General features: G+C 44.4%; 1 protein-coding gene across 13 annotated transcripts in view; it reads right to left on the bottom strand.

Moving 5' to 3' along the window:
- ADGRB1 (adhesion G protein-coupled receptor B1) overlaps positions 1-23,600 on the bottom strand; it is a 288,288-nt gene that overhangs the window by 126,444 nt on the left and 138,244 nt on the right. For all 13 annotated transcript variants that reach the window (XM_054514932.1, XM_036404287.2, XM_054514939.1 and 10 more), the window contains 10 exons: positions 20,811-20,975; positions 18,243-18,407; positions 14,556-14,720; positions 12,116-12,280; positions 8,626-8,727; positions 6,496-6,602; positions 5,548-5,742; positions 4,489-4,557; positions 1,211-1,319; positions 218-361 (listed from right to left, as the gene is read on the bottom strand). In XM_054514932.1, coding sequence (XP_054370907.1) covers positions 218-361; positions 1,211-1,319; positions 4,489-4,557; positions 5,548-5,742; positions 6,496-6,602; positions 8,626-8,727; positions 12,116-12,280; positions 14,556-14,720; positions 18,243-18,407; positions 20,811-20,975 — 1,386 coding nt within the window. The remainder of the gene's footprint in view (positions 1-217; positions 362-1,210; positions 1,320-4,488; positions 4,558-5,547; positions 5,743-6,495; positions 6,603-8,625; positions 8,728-12,115; positions 12,281-14,555; positions 14,721-18,242; positions 18,408-20,810; positions 20,976-23,600) is intronic.

Raw genomic sequence — 23,600 nt, 5'->3', positions numbered from 1 at the left:
CAGGAACTAAACCTGCCCCTAAACTTTTGTGAGGAGATTAGTTCAAACTCTTAGTCAGGCCATATTTGAAGGCCTTATTTGCACTCATCAATGCTTTGATGCCCAAACATTTGTGACCAAATCCAGCTGATCTGGAAGAGGATTTGAAGACCAAGCAAACAGAAGGAATCACTCTTAGAAAATGAAGGAAAAAAATTTTGTTGGCTGTGCTGCCTACCTGAGAGCCCTGAAGACAGGATGCTCTTGGAGACAGTGACCTTGTCCTCCGAGTTCTTGGCCCAGTCCACCATTCCCCTCCAGCCTTTCATGGGGAAGGTGATGTCAGTTGCTGCGTTTGCAGGCAGTTTGTGAATACCAAGGACTGGGGAGAAGCAAGAAATGAAACCAGTGAGTGAAATCAGCTTCAATAAATTCCATGTGTGCTCAAGAAAACATGGGAAGCATTAGTGGGAAATCAGAGAGATTGGATCTTGGGAGCCATAGGAGTGATGCTCTCTTGAGGACATGTCTGTGCATGAAAGAAGATAAAAGCAGGGCTTGTGCTTTGCTGAAAGGGTTCTGCCTGCATTAAATCTGGCAGAGGAGAGTCTGCTCCAGCACCTTATCTCCAGGAATGGCCAGCAGCAGCTGATAAGAAGTGGGAGGAAGAACAAGACATCTCTTGGTTTGCCCTCCCAGCAATCAGCAGGACTTCCTCAGCTCCTGGCTGCATCCAGATCATCAACTTTAACAGCCACCAATGGACATCTCTTTTGTGCACTTTCCTAATCCCATCATGAACCCATCTGTACTTTTTGGCTTCTGCAACTTCCTCTGGCAACAAGTTCCACGCTGCGATTGTGCACACAGCATCAATCAAACACTGCCTGCTGTTTGCTCACTGCCACCATTGGCTGCTGGGCTGTTCTTGTGTTCAAAAAATAAAAGAAAGAGTCTAATTCTGCCCAGTTTGTCATCTGTTCTCCATTTGGTAGATATCTCTCAGATCTCTCTGTGGATCTCTCTTCTTCCTCATGAAATCCCAACTTCTTTGGAGAAAAGCCACCCCATATTTATGCCCATCCATGTCTTCTCCCAGACCTTTTAATATCCCACCACCTGCTGCCTCCCCTCCTTCCTTCTCTCCCCACAGCCCAGGTTATCCATATTGCACAGTAATTAACAGCTTTTGGGGGTCTCTTCCCAGTGTGGGGAGTGCCAGTGAACTCACCCAGATTGTCCGTGACTTGGTAGGAATCCCGGAAATCTTTCATGCGGAAGCCGATGACATCAATGAAATCCTCCACAAGCCTGAACAGCTCCTTGGCATTTGGCCCTATCTGCAAAGAGAGGCAGAATTTGGAGTGGATCAGATCCTAATGAGAACAGCAGGAGCTTCTCTGCAGGCAAAGGTTTCTGCCCTCACATGTGAACTGGGAGCATATGCTGGGTATAATGGACTGTTATGGAGCTGTGGAGAAGGAGGACTGGGAAATCACAAGAGGAAGCCAAGAAAAAGAAAAAAAGAGAAAAGGAAAAGGAAAGGAAAAGGAAAAGGAAAAGGAAAAGGAAAAGGAAAAGGAAAAGGAAAAGGAAAAGGAAAAGGAAAAGGAAAAGGAAAGGGAAAAGGAAAAGGAAAAGGAGGCAAAAATTATAAAGTGACATTCAGATTGATAGAAATTAGGGAGGGCAAGATTTTAAACAAAAGGAAATATTGGAGACTCTCTGGAGAAGAGAATAACCTACCCATCTCCTTTCATAAAATCATAGAAATGTAGAATGGTGTGGGTTGGAAGGGACTTTAAAGGTCATCTCATTCCAGATGCCTCTATTGAAAGCAGCCACACCAAAGGACAATTGTGGTCTAATGTTGAATCCCAGCCAGCCTGATTTTCTGCTTTCCTGTTTTGTTGTCAGGATCTCACTCTCTGAATCAAGTTCTTGGTAGTGGGCTGTCCTGGAGTTTCTCTGGCTCATTTCTTTTCTATTTTTCCCCCATTGATAAAGACATTGGCAGCAACTCTTCTTTACCTGTAATTTGCCAACTTAAGACAGAGCTACTAAACAATACCCAGTTTTCCAGTGACAGATTCCATAAACTATAATCCACCTGAGACAAGCTCTGCTGACTACCTGCCTTCTCCTCAAAGCACGTTTGCCTACAGTGGCTTAGCAAATGCCACAAGAGGCTGAATAAAAGCAATTCAGCTCCTCTTCTTTTCCTTGTCCACCACTTTCACAGTGTTTTCAGTTCCTCACCATAATCCAGACATTCTGAGGTGGCTGAGTGAGCTGGAGGGACAGCTGGGGACAAGCAGGATGGGAAGGAGGCAGGAGGAAGGCTGCGCCATGGAGAGTGTGGGCAAGGAGCACAGGGGTGGCCATGCATGTCTCTGTCTGTCTGTCTATCCAAGGAACCTTGGTAAGACTAAAAATGTCTCAGGATGAGATGAAAAAGTCCTGCCAGTACAGCAGGTGTGCACAGAAGGAGGAGAACTGAGTGAGGATGCTATTTTTAGCTGCACACTTTTATATTCCATTACAGATTGAAATCACAAGGTCAAACCAAATCCAGGCTGCACTGGATGCTGCATTTTAGGTTTTATCATATAATGGTCGACAAAGCCTCTTTAAAAATCATTGTAGCCCTTTTCTGAGTACCTTTATGGGATGTTTTCATTTTTATTTTCCTGGAACAATATCTTTCTGCCTGGGGGGCCACAGGGCATTGGAATGTGTGACTGCAATGAAGTTGGGTTTATTTTTAATGAGTAAATTAGGAGCCAAAGGCTTTATTTTAAAAGAATTGGTCGATCTTATAAAATGCAGGATGTGATTTTGGTCCAGCAGCTTTAAGGGAGAAGCACAGAGACCGCTAAAACCTCTGCTGGCATCATGTTCACAGAGATTTCTGTGTCCTAAAGTCGTGGTGCTGGGCTGTCAGCTCAATTCCCACTAAAATACAGACCAGGAAAACATCCTCCCCTTGATGTTCCCAATCCATGTGTAGGTCATGGTGATGTGGGCTGTGCCTGCCTGGAGGTGCAGAGAGCAGATTGCACAGGGAGAGCCACTGGGAACCAAGTGCCACACAGAGTGAGCTGTTTTTAAGGGGATCAACAGGGTTTCCCTGTTGTCATGACAACTTGACAGTCTCCTCTGCTCAGTGCTGAAATACCTACATGCATCTGGAGTATTTGGGCAAAGAATCATGGATTCAGGGTATGGTTTAGTTTGGAAGGGTCCTCCAAGGCCATCTGGCCCAACCCACTTGCTCAAGCAAGGCCACCTTGCCCAGGACCATGTCCAGATTCTCCATCCCACCCAGAACCAGACCATGTCACCCTCATCCAAATTCAACAGGAAAGCACAAAATATGAGGGAGAAGAGAAGAGAAGAGAAGAGAAGAGAAGAGAAGAGAAGAGAAGAGAAGAGAAGAGAAGAGAAGAGAAGAGAAGAGAGAGAAGAGAAGAGAAGGTTGCTCAGCTCCTGACAGAGTTGCTGTTGCATGATGGAAATGTTTTTGAGTCCCTGTCTCATGTTCTGGACTTTCAACAATTGTCTTTTAACAATTGCCAGCACTTGTTAAAAAGTTTTTCCCAGAGGACTTCCGTGTTTGGTGGCAAGATAACTGGACTCTGGTGTTGCTTTGTGTGTTGGGTGATTTTTTTTTTCTTGATTATTTGCTGTTTCCAGATCTTTTGGAGGAATTTTGCAACAGCAACAGTTCACAAAAGAAATGTTAAAGGGACGCAGGAATAGGTGTGACACAGCTCCACAACAGAGAGCTCAAATGGAGCACACAAATCAAGAGCCAAATAAGAAACAGAAAGAAAAAACAACAACATCAACCCCTAATACTTGACAATTCAGCTACAGAATTGTTCATAGAATCTTAGAATTGCCTGGGTTGGAAGGGACTTAACGTTCATCTAATTCCAAGCTCTTGCCATAGGCAAGGACACTTTTCACATCTTGCTCTAAGCCCAATCCAACCTGGCATTGAACACTTCCAGGAATGGGGAGCTCAGGACTGAGCAGAATCTCTAACCTTGATAGGAGAGAAATAAAACACAACTGAGCCCAGAAGCTCAGAGAAATAAAGCAAAACACAACTGAACCCAGAAGCTCAGCCAAGCAGACCCCAGCTCTGAAAACCCTTCCTGCATCTTTTCAGCTAAGAACTCAAAGCTACATGATCCCACTTCTTTATCTTAGCAAGAGGAAAGAGTGGAATTACAGAAAGGATTTTCAACTCCCAGCTAAGTCTGACCCTTGAAACCCATGCCAAATTCAGTTTACACCACCAGCATTTCACTGTTCTTCATGCAGAGAGTCTGGCTCAGAGCTGAGATCCTGGGGCTCCCTGAGTTACTCCTTTAATGTGACTCAGCCTGGAACTAAGCTCTTCTTAGGAGGTCATGTAGACGCTTGGAAATTCCCCTCCTCATGACTTAACCCTGTGCTGAAAGCCTCTTTATTCCCAGGGAAGGTGCTGAAGGTTCATACCAGCTGAGCTTCCTCCCATTTTTCCCGGTTTTCCTCTGACAAAATGTTGCTGATGATCTGGACGAAGTTCTGGAGAAGGGAGACAAGAGAGGACAGGAGAGGTTGTTATGCAAACATAGCCCAAACTGGGAAGGTCATGTAAGATTTAAAGATGCTCCAAAAGCGTTCTCATCATCCCACTCCCAAAAGGTTCCAGAGCATTTCACAGGTCCCCAAGGATGTTAATGGCAAAGCAGGTTTTAATAAGACCTTTTTTCCAACAATTTCACTTTAACTACTGCATCTTCTAAGGCATTGGATTGGGAATAGGTCTTGTATCCATTACTGATGATTTTTAAGGACAGACATGGTAAATATTTGTCAGGAGCTGGTTAAGACCAGATGATCTTCCATTACATAAATCCTCCATATCTTTTTTTTTCTATTATTTCTGTTGTTTCCAATATATGGAAACCTCAGGATTCTCTTTAACTTTTGACCAGGCACGAGATGCAGAGATGGATCAAGAGGGAGCTGTCCATGGTAGGAACTTTACAGCATGCCATGAGAGGAAGGAGACGGGAAATTTAAAACTATTGATTTTTTTTTCTCCAGTTTTACCACTCTCTGCAGATCCTGCAGGATCAGTTTAATGTTTCAAGTCATGAGGTGATGACCAATCCCAAGGGTGTATCTGGTAGCTTCTGGATAGAAAGCCCTGGGATAAGAAACCACTATGATGTTTCCCTACATCAACACCCCAGTACCCAATGCCACAGGATCATTTTACCTCGAGCCATTAGCCTGAAATCCCCACCAAATAATGTTCTGATACCAATTAGGCTCTGCAGTGAAGTGCTATCGTGTTGAAATTGTTCAGAGTGACCTTGGCTTTCAAGTTCTCAGTTTATAAACCAAGGAAGAACCACCTCAAAGGGAATTTGTTAATACAGAAAGACATTTATGTTGGGAAAAATATTATTCTGATTTTCATCAGCACTGTATCAGCTATGATCAGTGTCTGTAATCAAACCTGGAGCCCTGAGCATGGGCAGCTCTTTAAGCCAGCCTTGGGCTCACCTGCACATCCCCAGAAGTTGGGCTGTGATAAGCCCTACGGAAGATCTCTGTCATGTTCCTGAGTACATCCATGGTGGACAGCAGGTCCCCACTGTAGCTGGTCCCATCCTGGGAGATTTCCACAAGGTTCTGGAGCACATCTGACAGCCCATCTCCCATCAACCCACGCTGAGCTTTGGCAAGGTGTTCCCTGGTCTGAGAAACAGAAAAGAAACGCGAGGAACACTTTTAGGGACAGTCAAAGTCGAGTTAATGAGCTCGGTGAAGGAATTGCCAAGGGAAGGTTTTTGACCTCCCTCACAATTCAGAGTGCAGATCAGATGAATCTGACAATCTTTGCTGGCCTGAGAGCCTCTGGTATTTTTAAAATGATAGAAAAGAGTGATATATTCTAAATTATCTTCCATGTGCCTCTAAAATGACCGAGAACTGAAATTTTCAGTTTGCCCACAAAGAAGAAATTGTCCCACTATACAAAGTTTCTTCTGTTCACAGCCCAACAGAATATTTTTGCCCCAAAAATCTTGTTTTCTTACAATCAATTTGGAACTATTTTAGGACAGCTTGTACCTTACCATGAACAGGAGAGATCAGTTCTCCTAAAGGTCGCAGGAGACCAGCAGAAATTCCTCATAACAATGAATTTAAGATTAACAAAAAATAAGATGCTTATTTAAAAGTCATGCAGCCATAGCTATAGTTAATGATAATGTGATATGAAAGGTCTGGAAGAGCCCAGATTCTGCCAAGCTGGATATTAAAATATCCTGAAAGAAACCATCCCTTGTCCATGGAGAGCCCGTGCATCACAAGGTAGGCAGAAAAAAACAAGATAAAATCAAGGTAGAGCTGGAATCTCCTTTTTTTCCCTTTTTTGTAACTATAGCCATGTAGCAATCACTGGGGAGGATCCCAAAGCTGCTGAGCTGAGCAGTGGGGCTGCCTTACCATCATCTGTATGTTCCTGTAATCAATAGAAACACACTTGATGTATGTTGGTGGCTCCCAGTAAGCGATGCCTTCTTCATCTAAGATGCATCTTCGAAGGATCAGCCCTAGAAGAATGAAAGAAACAAATATGGGAGTGAGGACAGGATGGAAGGTCAAACATTCAAACATTTGTCATGAGTAGAAAGTCGTGGGACAAGAGGACATGGCTTCAAGTTCTGCCAGGGAAGATTTGGGATGGATATTAAGGAAAAATTCTTCACTGAAAGGGTGGTCAAGCATCAGAACTAGCTGACCAGAGAAGTGGTGGAATCACCATCAATGGAAGTGTTCAAAACAGGTGTAGATGTGGCACTTGAGGGTGTGGTTTAGTGGTGGGCCTGGAAGTGCTGAGTTAATGGTTGGACCTGAGGATCTTAGAGGTCTTTTCCAGCATTTATGATTCAATGGAGATCACCCAGAACTGGTCAATGCACCAATTCAGACTCAGCTACCAGCACAAAGGGCATCAGAGGCACCTGCAGATGTCTGAACAAGCCGTTAGGGGGGATTGTCTTTATTTCCTTCTCCTGCCTTTTACTACTGTAGAACAGCAGAAGGAACTGGGCAGGAAAATAAAAATTAACAAATTGGACATGGCTAGTCAGGATGAGGAGAAGCTTTCTTCTGCCCTGGTGACAGCATTTTTCCTGGTTTGGGAAGCCCCACGAGCCTCCCCAGGTGGTTTGGTCTGGTACTTGCAACTAAAGCAGGGCTTGTGCTGCCCACGCAGCCTGGAGGGGAATAAACACCCGACAGCACCAGTTTTGCATCAGCTGAAACTCTCTGAAAGCTGCTTCCAGTCCTCCCACAGGCCTCCCCTCAGCTCCAATCCACAGAGGGCTTTGCAGTGATAATCACATGCCTTGTGATGTGGAGGAGCAGACATATCAGAGAGGAGGAAAGGGAGAGGGATCACTCTGTCCCAGCCATCATGATGCCATTTAGAAGGTCTCTGAGGATCAAGTTTGCTGGGTCTGCAGTCCTTTTGCTGCCGCCAAATGATTCAGTGGCCTTTCTTTGGGTATAGCCCTTCTAGGACAGCACTGGGGATGACAGTGACTGTCCCAGCTGAGTCAAATAGAGCTGTCTGCATCCAATCCTCTCCCTTAAATGAAATAAAACCTTTACACATATTGAAACTGCTGCCATTATTTATGTTCCTGCCTGGCAGTGAGGAACATCCAGCTGAGGACAAATCCCACCACCAGCATTGCTCCTGGAGCCTCCTCTGCACCACCTTCCATCCTGTGGCCACAGGTAACACCTGGATGCCCGCATCCTTTTACTTTACACCAGAATGATCAGACCTTCAACTTGAGTGCTCAAAGAAATTTTTAGAGAGGTGCTGAGGTTTCTAAGTGCAAGTGGACAACAGAATTCAGATTTCCTGAATTTTTAGTGTGGCTGTTGAAGGTCAGGAAGGATACCACAAAGAGGTTAAAATTGTTTGTGAACATAACTGATGCCAATCATTTGCACGTGAGAAGACCATGATTCTAAAATTTAGTTTTGAATCTCACATGTATTAATTATTAATTATTAATTATTACATTTACAAAATAATATATTGTTGGGGCTGCTCAGGTATATTAATTTCAAATAAATACAGATTTAATTTTTGCTTGACAACCCCTTTAAGTTTTATTACGTATTGCCACATATAGAAAACTGAATGTCTTTGAGTTCTGAATTAAAAGATCAAAATAATGGACAAAATATGTCTCATACAGCAGCTACTTTTATGGGCACTGGAGAGAACTACAACACCCAAATCCAGAGGAGTCTAAAGCCCTACCTGCTCTGCAAAGCTTTTTGTAGATAATGGAGGGAGGGTATCTTAGTGTTCCTTAATTTCAAATTTTCCACAGGGTGAATGGAAACCACCTCAGATTATCCAGTAGCAACTAAGATGTTTGTGCTTTCACAGTGAAACCCGAAACCCAGACAGAGTTAATTTAGCCATGGACAAGCAGAGGGAAGTCCGTGTGCCTGTCCTGTCTAGGGCACAAAGGTTCTCCTCACCTAGGACACAAAGGATGAAGGATGCCCTGGTGAGAGGCCACCTGCCCACCATGCAGTCACCCTTACCAGTGGCATTGCGGGGACACCGGACGGCGGCAGCATCCCCGGCTGGCGTCTCCTTCCAAACCACGGGGCCGAGACTCTCCTCGTCACAGATTTCATGAGGCTCTGCCAGGAGAGAAAAACTCCGTTGGTAAAGCTTCCTCCTCAGCAAGGACACGGAAAAGGGAAGTATGGGAGCGTGATCTGTGAGCCAGGAGGTTGGAGCTGCACTCCCAGCTCTGCCGGTGCTTAGTCCCTCACAAAGTCACTTCACCTCTCTGGAATTTGTTCTGTCTGTCTGAAAACTGGGCATTCATCCACACCAAGGATTAGCTCACCAAAATCCTTGGGAAAGTCCACTCACATCCTTGCCTTGCCTTGGGGCAGCTCATTGCAAGAAAACTGCTGTTGCTACCCTCTACTAAAGAGTTTTATTTCTTAATTTTTAATGGGCAGATCTTTTGTGAGTGAACTCCATGACTCCAGACTCCACCTCTGCCATCCCTCAGGGTCACCACCTTCAGTGTTGGATGTATCTAAAATGAGGCTTGGCATGAATCAGTGGATTAAGAATGAAGGAAAGAACAAGCAAATGAAAAGACAAGATGGACACATCCCCTGGGTGGTCTTCATTCTGCCTGCTTCCATCTTGTGCACAAAAGAGAGCAGATCTGAGCCCCAACAACTTGGAACTGCATCAGCAGCTCATTTCCAAACACTGCTGCAGAGCCCAAAAGCCTGCAGAAATGTGTTTTGAGACATCACAGAAAAAAAAAATCATTGGAAGGATGGTTTTGGAAGCTTCTGTCTGTGGGTGGAGCTGAGTTGGTCCTGGAGTTGGTGGGATCTGGGAGAAAAACATTCACTACAGGAGGTCTTTGTGCTGATAAACTCATTATTTGCAACATGTAAAGCAGAGGGAGCCATGAGGATGGTGTTAAAGCTATTTGTCACTCCCGAGGGAGGGAAGGAGAAAAAACTTGATTTAATAGTTTCTGATTACAGTTTTTATTCATTGTGCATTTTACATTATTCAATGTAAAATTTCCAACACAAAGGAAGTTGAGTTTGTGCCTGCAGCTGGTCAGGACATGTCCCACTGCTGCTCTGGGACTACCCAGGGACCAACCTGACTGTGGGGAGTGCTCAAACCTAAATTATGGGCACGGCAAGTTCTGCTTCTTTGAAGAACTCCTATAGGACCCAGCAAGCTGCCTGCACATCACTGCTCCTGCAGGCAGGCTCCAAGACTGCCCCAAAACCCCAGCTGCAGTTCAAAGATGAAGTCCTCCCTAGTAGATACCGGGAATGAATAAGCTGAATTCTCTGCCTGGAAACAGATGCTCCTTCCCCTGGTTTAAAGTTCCCTTGTGAGTAATCACTATTGTGATGGAACTCCGGAGGGCAGCGGGACCCCAGCTGTGCTCTGCACATGAGCAGGGCTCATCCCTGAGCCAACAGCTCGTGGCTTCTGCAGATAAGCCAGAACAGGGGTGGAAAAGAGGTAGTTTCATTTCCAGCCTGCTGACATGGAGCTGTGGGGCAGAGAGATTGAATAACCCAGTTGTGACAGCACTTGGTCACCCACAGAGCCTGTCCCAGAGCAGGGAGATGATTTCCAAACTTCCTGTGCTTTGACCACGGTCACTGATTGTCCCACGGTTCACAGGAGGGTTCTGGGGTGTGGAAGCTTCCAGTACCCTCAGCTACAAAGCAGCAGAGCACAGAAAAAAGCAGAGAGGGAGAATGTTCACATCTCTCCTCTTATTTCTCCCCAGCTGGCCTGAGAAAACTTCCTGGTCTCATCACCCCTGCAGTGTCCCTGGGGACCACTGAGGGATGCTGTGGATCAGAGATGCTCTTTAAAAACACACTGATTGGAGTTGTCTTGCCAGTGAGCACAGGAGCAATTCCCAGGCCAGGAGAGAATCCTTTCCTTTCTTCTTCTTTTTTTTTTCTTTTTGATGTTGCTTCACAACAAAATCCCTTTTACCAGAGTAACCTATTTGCACTGGGAGATTTTAATAACTAACCCAATTAAGTTCAATTCTTCTGCTCAAATTGAATCATGCCAGCATGTGATACTTTCTAGAGAACAAATTGAGCGGCTTTATTTTTAGCCTCTGATGTTTTCCCCACCTTTTCCTTCCCTTGCAAATTAACAACTGCAACGAGACCCTTCTGGCTGTGAACCCTGGCAGGCCCCAGTGCCTGAGACTTGCCTTTTCCTTTTGAGCACTGCACAGGCATCAACCCCTGCGGAAAGAGAAGAAAAGATCGGGCTTGTTCTGCCAGGGCCCCAGCTGGCACACACTGAAGCTGAACTAAATCTGCCTCACTCTGTAGACACCACCAGACAACCTGGTGCTAAGATTTTCTGTGGCGAGGGAGAGCTTTGTGGCAGAGTTAGAAGAGATTCTCACACGCCACTGCTAATTGAGAGGCACAGCTTGTAAGGAGAGGTGATGCCTTTCATTAAGAGCGTAGCTGGAAAGAGTGACAAGGCTGTCACACAGCCTCTTTCTCTGTCATCTCTGAGCTGAACGTGCTGGAACTTCCATGCTGAAGTCCTCTGGCTTTCATCTTTTTGTCTTCAGCACTTTGTGAGGGAGTCTGAGGTGTTGGCTTGGCCTCCATGTGGAATATCTGCCCCCAGGCACTCCTGCATCAAAATTGCTGCCTCCTGTCCTTTAGGGAGATGCCCCTTTCCAGTAGGAATGCTGGGATACTGCCATGAGAATCTCTCCTGTCTCTCACTGAGCTGCTCTGACAATTAATTACCCTTTCAGTCAAAGCTCATGGCCTGTTACAATCGATGCAATCTGACTGCAAACATCACAAAGGCCATTGATTTCCCCACCAGCAATTTCACCAGGCTCTTTAACTCAGACTGAGGAAGAAAGCAGAAATGGTGGGCAGGCCTTTTTTTTTGGTCTCTCAGACAGAAACATTCCCACTTGGAAGAGTTCACGCCAGCTTATTTTTCACATCCAAACCCAGGTTTTCATCTGCCCTACAGCTCACTCACCCTCCATTCAGCTTATACACTCTGCAGGAGGATAAGATTTGGGTAAAGCTCTGGCAGATGCAGACACATCTTTTTCTTAAAAATTTCTAGTGGTGTGCAGGCTTCCCAGAGGTAAAGGGTGGGAAACCAGTGCAACATCCTCAGTACTCAACAACTTCATAGATTTGAGACTCTTACCAGTTTTTGCTACCGAACAGTTTCTCTTTTCCTCTTGTAACTCTATGGCAATGAAAAGATGAAACCACCAAGGCAGGGCTGGTGTGAGTGACCAAATATTCACTGAAACCAACACGGTTGCACCAGATTCTGCAACAGTTAAATCAAGACCTTGTATCTTGTGCCTGGGTCGTGGGTAGGATTTTATTAGATTACAACCCTTCATAGCATTCAGATCTCTGACAAATGACATGGAAGCCTTTCCTAAAATCCAAAATTCAAAAATTCTGCCTCATTCAAAGGAAAGCATGAGGGATCTGGGGTACATACCAGGACATTTTCTGTCATTGCACTGCTTGTACTCCTCCTTGGGACCCTGGCAAGTCTCTCCACCAAAGAAGGGGCCGTAGCACACCCGGTCACGTCTCTGAGTGCCACCTCCACACGTGGCAGTGCAGCTGCCCCACACTCCCCAGGCCTGCCACTTCCCATCCACTGGAAACAAAAAAAAAAGAAAAAAAAAGGAAAAAAAAGAGGAGAAACAGCCTGTTATGTCCCAAAAATCATCTGCAACAGAAGGAATCAAGATCCAAATGTGAGCAGAAGAACCTAAGTAGAGCAGGGTTTGGTAGGAAGGGAGGTCTCCTGCTTAGGATCTTGGTTTGATCCTTAACAGACATTAAATCAGAGTGTTCCCATTCCCATCCCATCAGTCCAAGGGTGGTTTTGTGTTCTTCTCAGCACTTCCACACTCTGCAAAAGCAACCCTACCTCTTTCCTCAGGCTGAGATTTGGGGCTGTGCTCCTGAACACTCTTCCCATGGGCAGGGATTCAACATGGAAGCCACATCTGCCAGGCCAGTTCCACATCTGGAATTCACTGGGAATGTGCAATGCATGTGTGAAAATGGACCTTCCCAGAGAAGGTCTAGCTCTGGGATTTAGAGAGACCAGCAGAGCCCTTGGGCAAAAAAACCATGAAGAGACCTCAAATAAACCTCCCTCCAGCTGTTTCCATTGCACTGATGCTTCATGTGCCTTGGAAAAAGGTTTGGGATGCTGTCCCTTTCCATTGTATCTTCTCCCAGCATCTTTCCAGATCCAGTGGAAATGTGACTTCTTTTATGTTAAAAATGACATTTATCAAAATTCTGCTTCTTTTACATTAACAATGGCATTTATCACAGCACCATAAAAATGTTAATTAGCCCTCACAACAAGCCTGCAAGGTAGGGAAACATTCTCCTCTGCTGTGCCACAACAACTCAGTGACAGAATTAGAACAGGGCCTAAGTGTGCTCTTTACAAGTTGAGCTTTTAATTTTGAGTTACCACATCATCTTGGGTTGAATAATTCCTTTTGGGAGGTGGGAGATCCATGCCTGCTCCAAGAAGTAGACAAAAACTACAAAATAAGAGGGGCAGGACCAATTTATTTAGTGATGTTTTATGCAGTGGAAACTATGACCTGAGTTGCTTTGACAGATAACTCTGAAATCAGTGAGACAAGGTTGTCTTAAAAGGGGTTCTGAAGCCCCTTTTTGTCTTTAAAGATCTCCCTAAGTTGCAAAGAAAGAATGAGATTCCTAAACATCAAAACCTACTCGAGACCATGTAGGAAAATCCAACACCTCTGTTAAATACTGCAGATAATGGTGTTATCAGAGTGTAAAGGGATTCCCTGAAGAAATAGGTAGATCAGGATGAATTCCAGTAGGATATATTATTATTACTGTTGTTATTATTATTACTGTTATTTCTGTCATTACTATTAAGTCACAGGTGAGTGCAGTGACTAATCTTGCATAGACATGAACAAAGGCTTTATTGTGGCAGACCTTCTCACTGATAAAGTTTAAAGCTGACATACAATGGAGGATCCCCCCATTTGCTTGAAATATGACTGGGAACGTTGAAATGGTGGGAGGAGAGGAACAAAACAAAAAGAGGAAGAAAGCTGAAGCCCTGTGGAGGCAAGGGAAGGGTTTCATTGATATTTTCATGGGAGTTTTTTAAGCTCATGCTGAAAAGCTGATATCTAAGGTTAGAAAGACACATTCCCTGTGGGCAATCACTCGCCTCTCTGGGGTCTCCTGAAACATTTGCCAGCGGTTGATTTTGGCTGGCATATGTTGGAACTTTGGATACTAAGAGTTTTGAATTTTTTATCTTGAGGGGCGCAGATTACAGCTTTAGAACAGTAGCTAATCCTTCTTCTTCACCTTTTTCTTCATGGGTTTGGGTGGTATTTTACAATTAGAAAAGTCCACATTGCAGACTTCAGGTAATTAGTTATTGGTTAAAAGTGAAAATACTTTTATACTTAAATATACTTTTATACTTATATATAATTTCTTAATTAGACAGTTTAACCTTAAAAAACCTTATAGAAAAAGATAGTTAACCATTTTATAGCTAGTTAGTAGAATGCTGTAAAACCCACAACTTGTAAGACTGTAGTATAGATTTAAAAAATCTATAATTAGATTATAATCTATATTATAATCTATAGTATAGATTATCAGAAATCTATAATGTAATATAGATTATAAGAAATAATAAAAATTTAAATCTGAACATGAAATACCATGTCGAACACTTTCAATCCCAACCTTAACAAAAAACAACACAGAAACCAAAAACCAACAGCCGTGGTCTGTTGGAATGATCCAGGTGAGCCAGAATGGGCGCAAGTCTTCCCCAAACAAACATTTTACTGGGATTGCAGAGGAAGGTGGGCCAAGAGAAAGAAGAAGGCACTGTCACTGACCTGGGCACTGGCGCAGGAAGCAGTCGCGGGTCTCCACCCAGTGTCCCTGGCACTCGGCTCCGCCGTAGGAGGGCCCGTTGCACTCCCGCGTCCGCTGCTGGGTCCCGTTGGAGCAGGAAGCGGAGCACGAGCTCCAGCTCGACCATTCGTTCCAGTTGCCGTCCACTGAGTGGCCCAAAGAAAGAAAACGAGCAGAATGTGAAGACCTTTCCCTCTGGGAAGAGATGTGTGGTGACAGCCTCTGGCCTTTGCCAAGCAGGGACCGAGGGGGGGTCAAAAGCGGAGCCACAGAGCTTCAAAGAGGGCAGAGATTACCAAAAAAAGTTTGGGCAGCTGTGGCAACAGGGATTCTTGGGACCCTCTGAAGCCTTCAAGAGTCCCACAGGATGCAAGTAACATTTTAATGTGCGGTAACATTTTAATTTTTATGTTCCACGCTCTGCATAATACCATAAAAGTTGAAATTGTTGATATTCCACACTCTGACATGAAAGTCCAAACTAATAATGTTGCCAATCACAACACAACATTACATCAGAGAGTGTGGCTCATGTTTTTACTGAGCACTTTGAAGGGATCACTTAATTTTCATGACATTTCCTATTTGGAGCCATCAGCATTTTTTTAAGGGACCCATTTTTCAGCAGAGCAGTGCATGAATCTGTGGAGAATGAACTTTCTCAAGCATGCAAATGCTCTGTTTTTCATTAAAGCACAGCCAGAAACTCAAATCACAGTGTTATTGACAGGAATCCACCATTCCATGGCTGGGAAATGTGGAAGCAAAGGTGTGCTCCAACAGAGGACTGGGAACAGGGTGAGTGTGTGTGGTCAATGTACTTCTCTCACAGCTGAATTAACTCTGACAGGCTGGAGATGTTTTACCCAGCAGTGTCTTTGAAAATTAAATAGAAGAGGGAGGGACAAGGGAGTTGATCATAGGGACGGGGTAGGAGAGAAACAGGAATAACATCCTATTATCATGGTATGGACTGAAGCATTCCCCAGTGTGGTGGTTACACCCTACTTGGTCCCTGATCAACAGATCCATCACCCAGTCTGCTCTTCCTGGAGCATTTTTCTCATTAACAGTGGTCATCATGCTCTGTTTAGATCTAATTAGCTGCTAGATCTCACTCGAGAAAAACAACCTGAATCTCTGAAAAGTCTGAATTCTCTGAATTCTGACTCAAAGCACATTGCAGCTCTTTTTTTTTTTTTTTTCTTTGCTTGTCTGACCAAGAAAAATAAATTCCAACTGGTCCCCCATGTAATCTGCAATGAATTGATCAGCCCTGTGTAATCCCCATTGCAATTGAGAAGCTTTTTGTTTGCAAACTCAGTTTAAAAAAATGTTAAAAGCATCCAAATGAACAACTGTAAACTCAAAGGGGATCACAAGGTGTGCAAAATCAGGCAGGCATAAAGGCACCTCCAAAAGGTGTTTGTTTTTAATAATCCAACCATTTATGTTTTTATTGTGCATAAATTCAAGGCTTTGTGCCAGTGCCTGTCAATCCCAATGAGGGAAAATGTGAAACACAGTGTTTGACAGGTGATTATTCTTTGGAAATGATCCAAAACTCCATAAAGTAGGTCCTACCAGGTATAAATTAGGGTGGCTTTTCTGACTGAAGGCTGTGCTGCTAAGTTTCCATGGACTGATCATAAAATCATGGAATCATGGGATGGCATGGGTTGGAAAGGTAAAGATCATTTAATTCTACACCTTCCACTATCCCAGGGTGCTCCAAGACCTGTCCAACCTGGCCTTGAATACTTCCAGGGATGGGGCAGCCACAGCTTCTCTGGCCTCATCACCCTCACAGGGAATAATTTCTTCCTAATAATGATGCTGCCTGACCCTCATAAACATTTCCCTGTGTTGGCAAAGCGAGACTGCATTCGTCACATTCAATGTGACATTTACCAAAAACTGCATTTATCAAAAAAAAAGTTGCATTTTTCCAACACCCTCCCTGCTGCTGGTGATTGGCAGCTTATCAGGAGAGAAAGCATTTGGAGATGGTAAAAGCAAGGCACCAAATCCATAATTTGGTCGTTCAGCAGGGGATTGGGAACATGTAATTTCCTTGTAGTCATTCACAGGCTGTAATTTCAGAAACATTTTTAAAAAAGGAGAAACAAGGGTGGCTGTGTTGCCCCTCCAGCCGCCTTGCACTGATGCAGAGATGCTTCTTGGTCAGGATGCTGAGGGGTTCTTATCACACCCACTGCCAAGGGCTGTTTGGTGCCATGGTCACACCACAGTGGGAGTCTCTCAAAAATGTTCATTGTGTGATGAAGGCATTGTTTTCCTTCTTTTTCCCTTTTCCAAGGATTTGGGGCCTAGCCTGTGGCCTAGGACATGGGGCCTACCCTGCTCCTCCACATCTCAGGAGGAACAAAGGCCCTGTTGTCCCTGCAGCAGAGCATTTTTATTGGCTGTAGCCACAAATCCTCGGATCAGGGTGGTAATAAACACTGAGAGTGTCTGGGGTGTCAAACACCCATTGTTGTGCTTCAATGATTCCCCCAATGCCGCTCTCATTTGGCGCTGCCAATTCACTGATTGCCTTTGTGGCACTAATTAGAGCTGAAGCCTTGCAGTTGGGCTGCTTGTCTTTTCCACCGCTGTTTCGGTCCCGTATTTATTTGTATTTAAATTAATTATGGATCAATGTTAACTCAGGGTATGCTTTATTGCCCAAGCAATGCCAGCTCTGACTTCTTAAATGTGTCTTTTTATGACAAAGTCAATTTGGTGTCTGGGAAGTTCTTATTCCAAGTAGTCTTCTGGACAGCAGCCAAATATCCAAGGATAGTTACTTGGAGTGAAAACTCGATGGGAAATGCCAGGAGGCTTCTCACTGTTTTCACAAAGTTCTCATCCCTCCCACAATCCCTCTCTTCCTCCGGGGACATAATAATGTCTCATAATGATTTTCATTAAACTGGAAAAATGTCAGTTGACATTATCCAGGGATAGGGAGGGAGTTTTGGGGAGCTCGCTCGTGTACAGATTGTGTTCACCAGGACACCCAGAGTTAAATTAAGGGGGACTCTGCTGTAAACCCAGGGCCTGTCAGAGGAAAGAAGCCTCTGGAGCATAAGTAGATTTTCAGGTGGTAAAAGTAATTTCACCTGGAGGTTCTTTCTGATGTTTCAAAGCAAAACTCGAGGAGAGGCATTTGGAAGTGAGATTCAGGGGCAGGGAAAAGATAAAAACATTAGGAGTCTCTTAGTTTATCTCACCACCCAGAGCAGGATCAGCCACAGAGAAAACTTACATTTATACAGAATTAATGCACACATAAGTAAAACTATTAATTAATTCCAGCACAACAGACCCAGTCAGGCAAAATAACTTTAAACCATTCAGTGGGGAGAACAGGTTAGAGACTTAAGACAGTCTTGGAAATACAAGTGGCAGCCAGATCCAACACATGTAAGGTGTCCTCTGCAAGAGATCACACAGGGCAAACCTGAACCTGAGACATCTCTGAGCTGAACAACCCCAGAAAACACCTCTGGGCTGCTTCTTCCATGAATCCTTTCCTCAGGATCCCCCTTGGGGTATTTCAGAATTTCACTGGCGTCAGCTAGAGACCTTGATGAGCCATTTGAGGGACACCGAGCTGGGGAGACCTGCTGGAGGGGAGGTTTCAGATCTGTCACTGTCCCTACCTGGGCAGAGAGCGATGTTGCAGAACTTGGTTTGCTTCTCCGGGCCCTCACAGGGGTTCCCACCGAACTGGGGGGGTTTGCAGGTGCGGGTCCGATCCCTGTAGCCTCTCCCACAAGTGGAAGAGCACAGGCTCCACGGAGACCACTCGTCCCAGGTGCCATGCACTGCAAGGGAAGCAGAAGAAGTGACTTTTCTTTCCCATAGGAGGCCTGAGGAAGTGAGGGAGCCCACAGGGCACAGCTTCTTCCCACCCGGAATAAGCAGCATGTGGGAAGCTGGAGAACAAACCAATCCAAAATGTGCAAGAGGAACATCAAGTAATTTTTTATGCTTTGCTATCAACACCAAGTGTCTGCTGCTTCCCAGTCTTTGAAATAAACCAAAATGCACTTTTAGCTGACCTTAATTTTTCAGGCTTTTGAGCCAACAGGGAATTTTTTAAGCAAAAGATGGATTTAGCTAGAAAGGAATAAAACCCCACTACCTTTAGGGAAGCATCACCACCATAATTTTGTCAATTCTTGCCTTTTTTTTCCTCCCTCTCAACATTTTCCCATCAAATCCTCAAAGACTACAACATTTTAAGGCTTTCAGAAAAGCTGCAGTCTGTCCACTGATTATTATCATAGGTCATTAACACTTCAGAGGCAAAGTTAGGGAGACCTGGAAGAGTAAAATGGAAGGGGCAACATCCTCCAACAGTGCTCAAGACATCACTGGTAGCTCCTGGAATTAGACATCTAATTGATTTTAATCTAATCTAATTAGCCTTCTAATCTATATTAATCTAATCTTCTCCAATCTAATCTAATCTAATCTGGCCAAGTTATTTATGGAATTTTAGTCACTATAATCTCCAGAGGCCAAATGTTATAAGAATGCAATGATCTCTCTAAAGCGACTTCATTCCTTCCAGCTTTACCAGAGAAGCTAATACCAAATCAATAATCCTTCAGAAAAAGAAGAAAAACAAATAAACAGGGACTTTTCTGGTCCTTCATCAGTTGTTAACAGTGACTGGTGCCCCAGTTTCAGGAAAGGGGGTTAAAAACTAATTCTCACCAGGCATGTTGCATGATAAGAGATAACCAGAGGAGGAAACACAGGAAGGAACATGGATGGTGATTTCACCATGGATGGTGGTTTCACCATCATAGAATTGTTTCTGAACAACGATGTTGCTGGTCAGGAGAAATTAATAACATGCTTAGCTTAACAGCAAAATTCTTCAAAATAATCATAGAAACATAGAATGGTTTGGGTTGGAGGTGACCTCAAAAATCATCTCATTCCAAATCCCTGCCATGGGCAGGGACACTTCCACTGTCCCAGGCTGCTCCAAGCTCTGTCCAAGCTGGCCCTGGACAATTCCAGGAATGGGGAAGCCACAGCTTCTCTGGGCACCCTATGCCAGGGCCTCACCACCCTCAGAGGGAAGGATATTTTCCTAATATTCAATCTAAACCTACTCTCTTTCAATTTGAAGCCATTCTCCCTTGTCCTGTAACTAAATGCTCTTTTTAAAAGTCCCTCTCCATTTTTCTTGTAGGCTCCAGTCTCCTCAGAATTTATTTTTTCACCAAATTGTTCCTGACGCGGAACAAATGCCCAAAAGGCACCTGCCTGCAGGTGTACTGAGTTCATGGACGTCAGACAGCATGGAATTCTTCACACCATGGCAAAGCAGGTGCCCATCTTGTGGGGCTTGGTCTAGCAAGAGTCTCTGTATGAGGCCTCAAGGCATGAAGAGAAGGGACAGGGAACAAAAACCATCTCCCTCCAAGAACTGCAGAATCATAGAATGGTTTGGAATGCAAAGGAACTGAAAGATTATTGTAATATTCTTGCTTGATGTCCGGGAGGAATGATGAGGAGGACTCCATCTTATCAGAAGGCTAATTTATTATTATATTATATTAATTATATTGTATTAATTATATTATTATATTATATTATATTATATTATATTATATTATATTATATTATATTATATTATATTATATTATATTATATTATATTATATTATATTATATTATATTATATTATATTATATTATATTATATTATATTATATTATACAAAAAAACCCCTTACTAAATATTAAAAAATAATAACGAATACTAGTGACTCTTTCCAGAGTCTCGACACAGCTTGGCCCTAATTGGCCAATGAGTCAAAACAACTCACACTAGAGTCCAATCAAATAATCACTTTAAGTAAACAATCTCCAAACACATTCTACATGAGCACAACATAAGAGAAGCAAATAAAATGAAAATTGTTTTTCTTTTCTCTAAGGCCTTTTGCTGCCTTTCAGCTTCCCAGGAGAAAAACTCTAAGCAAAAAAAAATCATATTTAGAGAATGTGAATGCCACAAAACATCATCTAGTTCCAACCACTTCCCACTATCCCAGGTTGCTCCAAGCCCCATCCAACCCAACCTTGGACACTTCCAGGGATGGAGAAGCCACAGCTTCTCTGGGCAACCTGTACCAGGGCCTCCCCTGAAATATCACAGTGGAGACACCACAGGTGGCCAATCTCCCTCCCTTGCTGGCCACCAATACCTGGGCACACGGCAGAGTTGTTGCACTGTCTCTGCTCCCGGAGAGGGCCGCTGCACTGGGTGCTGTAGGAAGACGAAACGCAGAACCTGGTCCTGGTCTGCCAGCCCTCCCCGCAGGTGGTCGAGCACACGCTCCACGGGGACCACTCCTCTGCTGCAGGGTCACCTGGGGGGGGGTTGGAACACAAGGTGAGGATGTGGCATCCTTGCATCTCCAGGGAAGAGGTTTCCAAGTGACGCTTGGCCGGCTGTGGGATCTGTGAGGCTGCAATGTGTCCTGCAGGTGGGGTTAAAGATGGGTGGGAGGGTGTGAGGGCATTGGGGAGAAAATGTGAGATTGAGAATGGGCTAAAGGGGTTTTTTTTGGGCACTGTGTAGAGCTGTGGGAAACACACATTATGAAAAAAAAAAATAAAGAAAAAGGATGCTGTGGAACCATCGGGTCATTGGGAAGGGCAAACTCCACCTCCGAAGGTGGCGTAGCCACACCAGAACTTTGTGAGCTGGCAGAGGGAACCTCCATTTGGAGATTGTACCAACAGAGATTAGACAAAGTATATGTATCCATAAACTGTCCACTTTTAATTGTTCAACCCCTTTTCCTGCCTTCTCACAGCCCCTGCCAGTGCAGACTGGCAGAGGAGGAGCTGACAAAGTGGAAGGTGATGGTGCCTAAGAAGGGTCAGCTGATGAAATCCCAGAAAGCTTTCTTGGCATCTCCTCTACCTGTGGAGATCTGCTGTGAGCCTGTGACATGGAACAAGGATGACTCTTCCAGGGCATCACACAGTCCCTATCAACTGCTTATCTGATGGGGTAGCATTGGAAAAGCAGCTAAAAATATCCCATTGAGGGGAGTGAAGAGCACTGAGATGTATTCCCCTTGTCACTAATATTCCTGCTGGGGCTGTTTCAGCAGCCACAACCTCCAAATAAGTCACCCTAAGTGTGAAATGAGCAGGGAAAGGATGATTTTCCATTAGTTTTCATAGTCAATTTTCTATCCCTTGAAGAAAAATGCTTTTCTTCCCTATACGGAAACAAAAACTGCCTCTGTTCTATTTAACCAAGCCATGCATTGTTTGGGTTTTCGGATTTTTCATGGATTGCTAATAATTACACATAATAAACCTGGAATGTAGCATTTGGTATGTATAGAACACAGGCATATGGCAAAAAATAAACACCAGCATAACAGAGGGGCAACCCCTTCTCATGACAAATTCTTCAGAACCTCAGACTGCCCCGTGTCTCATCCCAAAACGATGCATTTGGCAAACTGTGGGTGATATGAAGGATCACAGCACTGGTAAATATGACTCCAAGGGTCATCCAGGGAGCTTGGATGTGCTATTCCACACCACCCCATTCCCTAAAAAAGCTGGGCAGAGGATGCTGTATTAAACTCTAGGGCTGCAACATGGAAAAGGAAAGAGACTGCAGCTGGAGATCTCAGTGAGGGTTATAAACCAGCTGCATGAAAATGTCAGAGCAGGAACTGTGGTGGGGACTGTAAAGGTTGGTGACCACCAAATTTTCCAATATTGCCTGAAACTGTTCACGTCTGAGTTTTTCCTCGGGGTAGTATATTTATTTTTAAATTTATTTATATTTATATTTATATTTATTTACTACTGTTTTCTACATGCAATGAAATTTCAAGCATTTGTGGCTCTCATCAATCTGCTCTTTGGGATTGTTTTGGTACTTATCTGTGTTGTTTGCTTTGTGTCATGCTTTTCAGCACATCTGCTTTGAATGTCTCCTGTCATTCCGGCAGCTGGGAATTAAAAATACACCCACTGATTGAAGCCTGTTGAATTAATATGTGTTGAGGGGGAAAAAGTGTAGAGGAAGACCTGTCTTTGCTGTAAAATTGACAGGATTTCACTCCTTCATTTGTTGTCTGGACACAGAAAGAGGTGGAGGTGAGGATCAATCTTTCCCTGCCTCATCTGTGCCATTGCAATGATTATCATGAGATGCAACTGCTGTTGTTCATTAAGCCAAAGTTGCTCAAAATCATTTCCTTTTGTGTTTTATTTCATTATTCTGCCCAGTTGGTCCCAGTTAGATGAAAGTGGACCACTGGTCTTTCCCTGGGATGTGTAGGAGACATTGTGTGTTTCTAGGCTTTGGGGCTCCAAGAAAACATCAGTCCCATGTCCTGTTTCACAAGTATCAGGTCCCCTGGTAGAGAGAGCTCTGCATTTCCATGGCAATTTTCCTGCCTTTCCAGAGCCAGAGTCCTGCCATGCTCCAAGCTCACCTCCAGCAAATCACATTTATGGTACCATCACTTCATCATTTGCCATCCAGAGTATCCCAGACTCCAGCACGCAGATCCCAACCATTCCTTCTCCCTTGCCTGCTTGGATGCTCCATGAACCCCTGATGCCTTTGCATTTCTCCATCCACCCTGAGCAACCTCCCCAGTTCTGCACCCAGCAGCACGCAGTCCCTCAGGGGCAGGCAGCTGGGGGTTTTCGTAGTTAAACACTCCAAGTTTGGGTCCCAAAATCTTTCTGGGAGGCCAGAGGTGGGACAGGGGAAGCCTGCAGAGACACAGGAGCCTCCTCCATCAGCAGCTCGTGGTGTGAAGAGCCCACCACACCACCAACGTCCCCCTCAGACCTGGCTGGGGTTTTGCAGTCTCCATATTCAGAAGAGTTCCTGTGTCACTGGATGAACGAATGGCATCTCTGAACCAAATCCCACCTCTCCTGCCTCTTTCCTCTTCATTATTTCTGGCTTTTGCCCTTTCACAGCAGAAATAGCTGTGCTTAGAGGT

The sequence above is a fragment of the Molothrus ater genome, chromosome 1 (genome assembly GCF_012460135.2).
Source record: "Molothrus ater isolate BHLD 08-10-18 breed brown headed cowbird chromosome 1, BPBGC_Mater_1.1, whole genome shotgun sequence".
Lineage (NCBI taxonomy): Eukaryota > Metazoa > Chordata > Aves > Passeriformes > Icteridae > Molothrus > Molothrus ater.
This window is presented reverse-complemented; position numbering and strand designations above follow the sequence as displayed.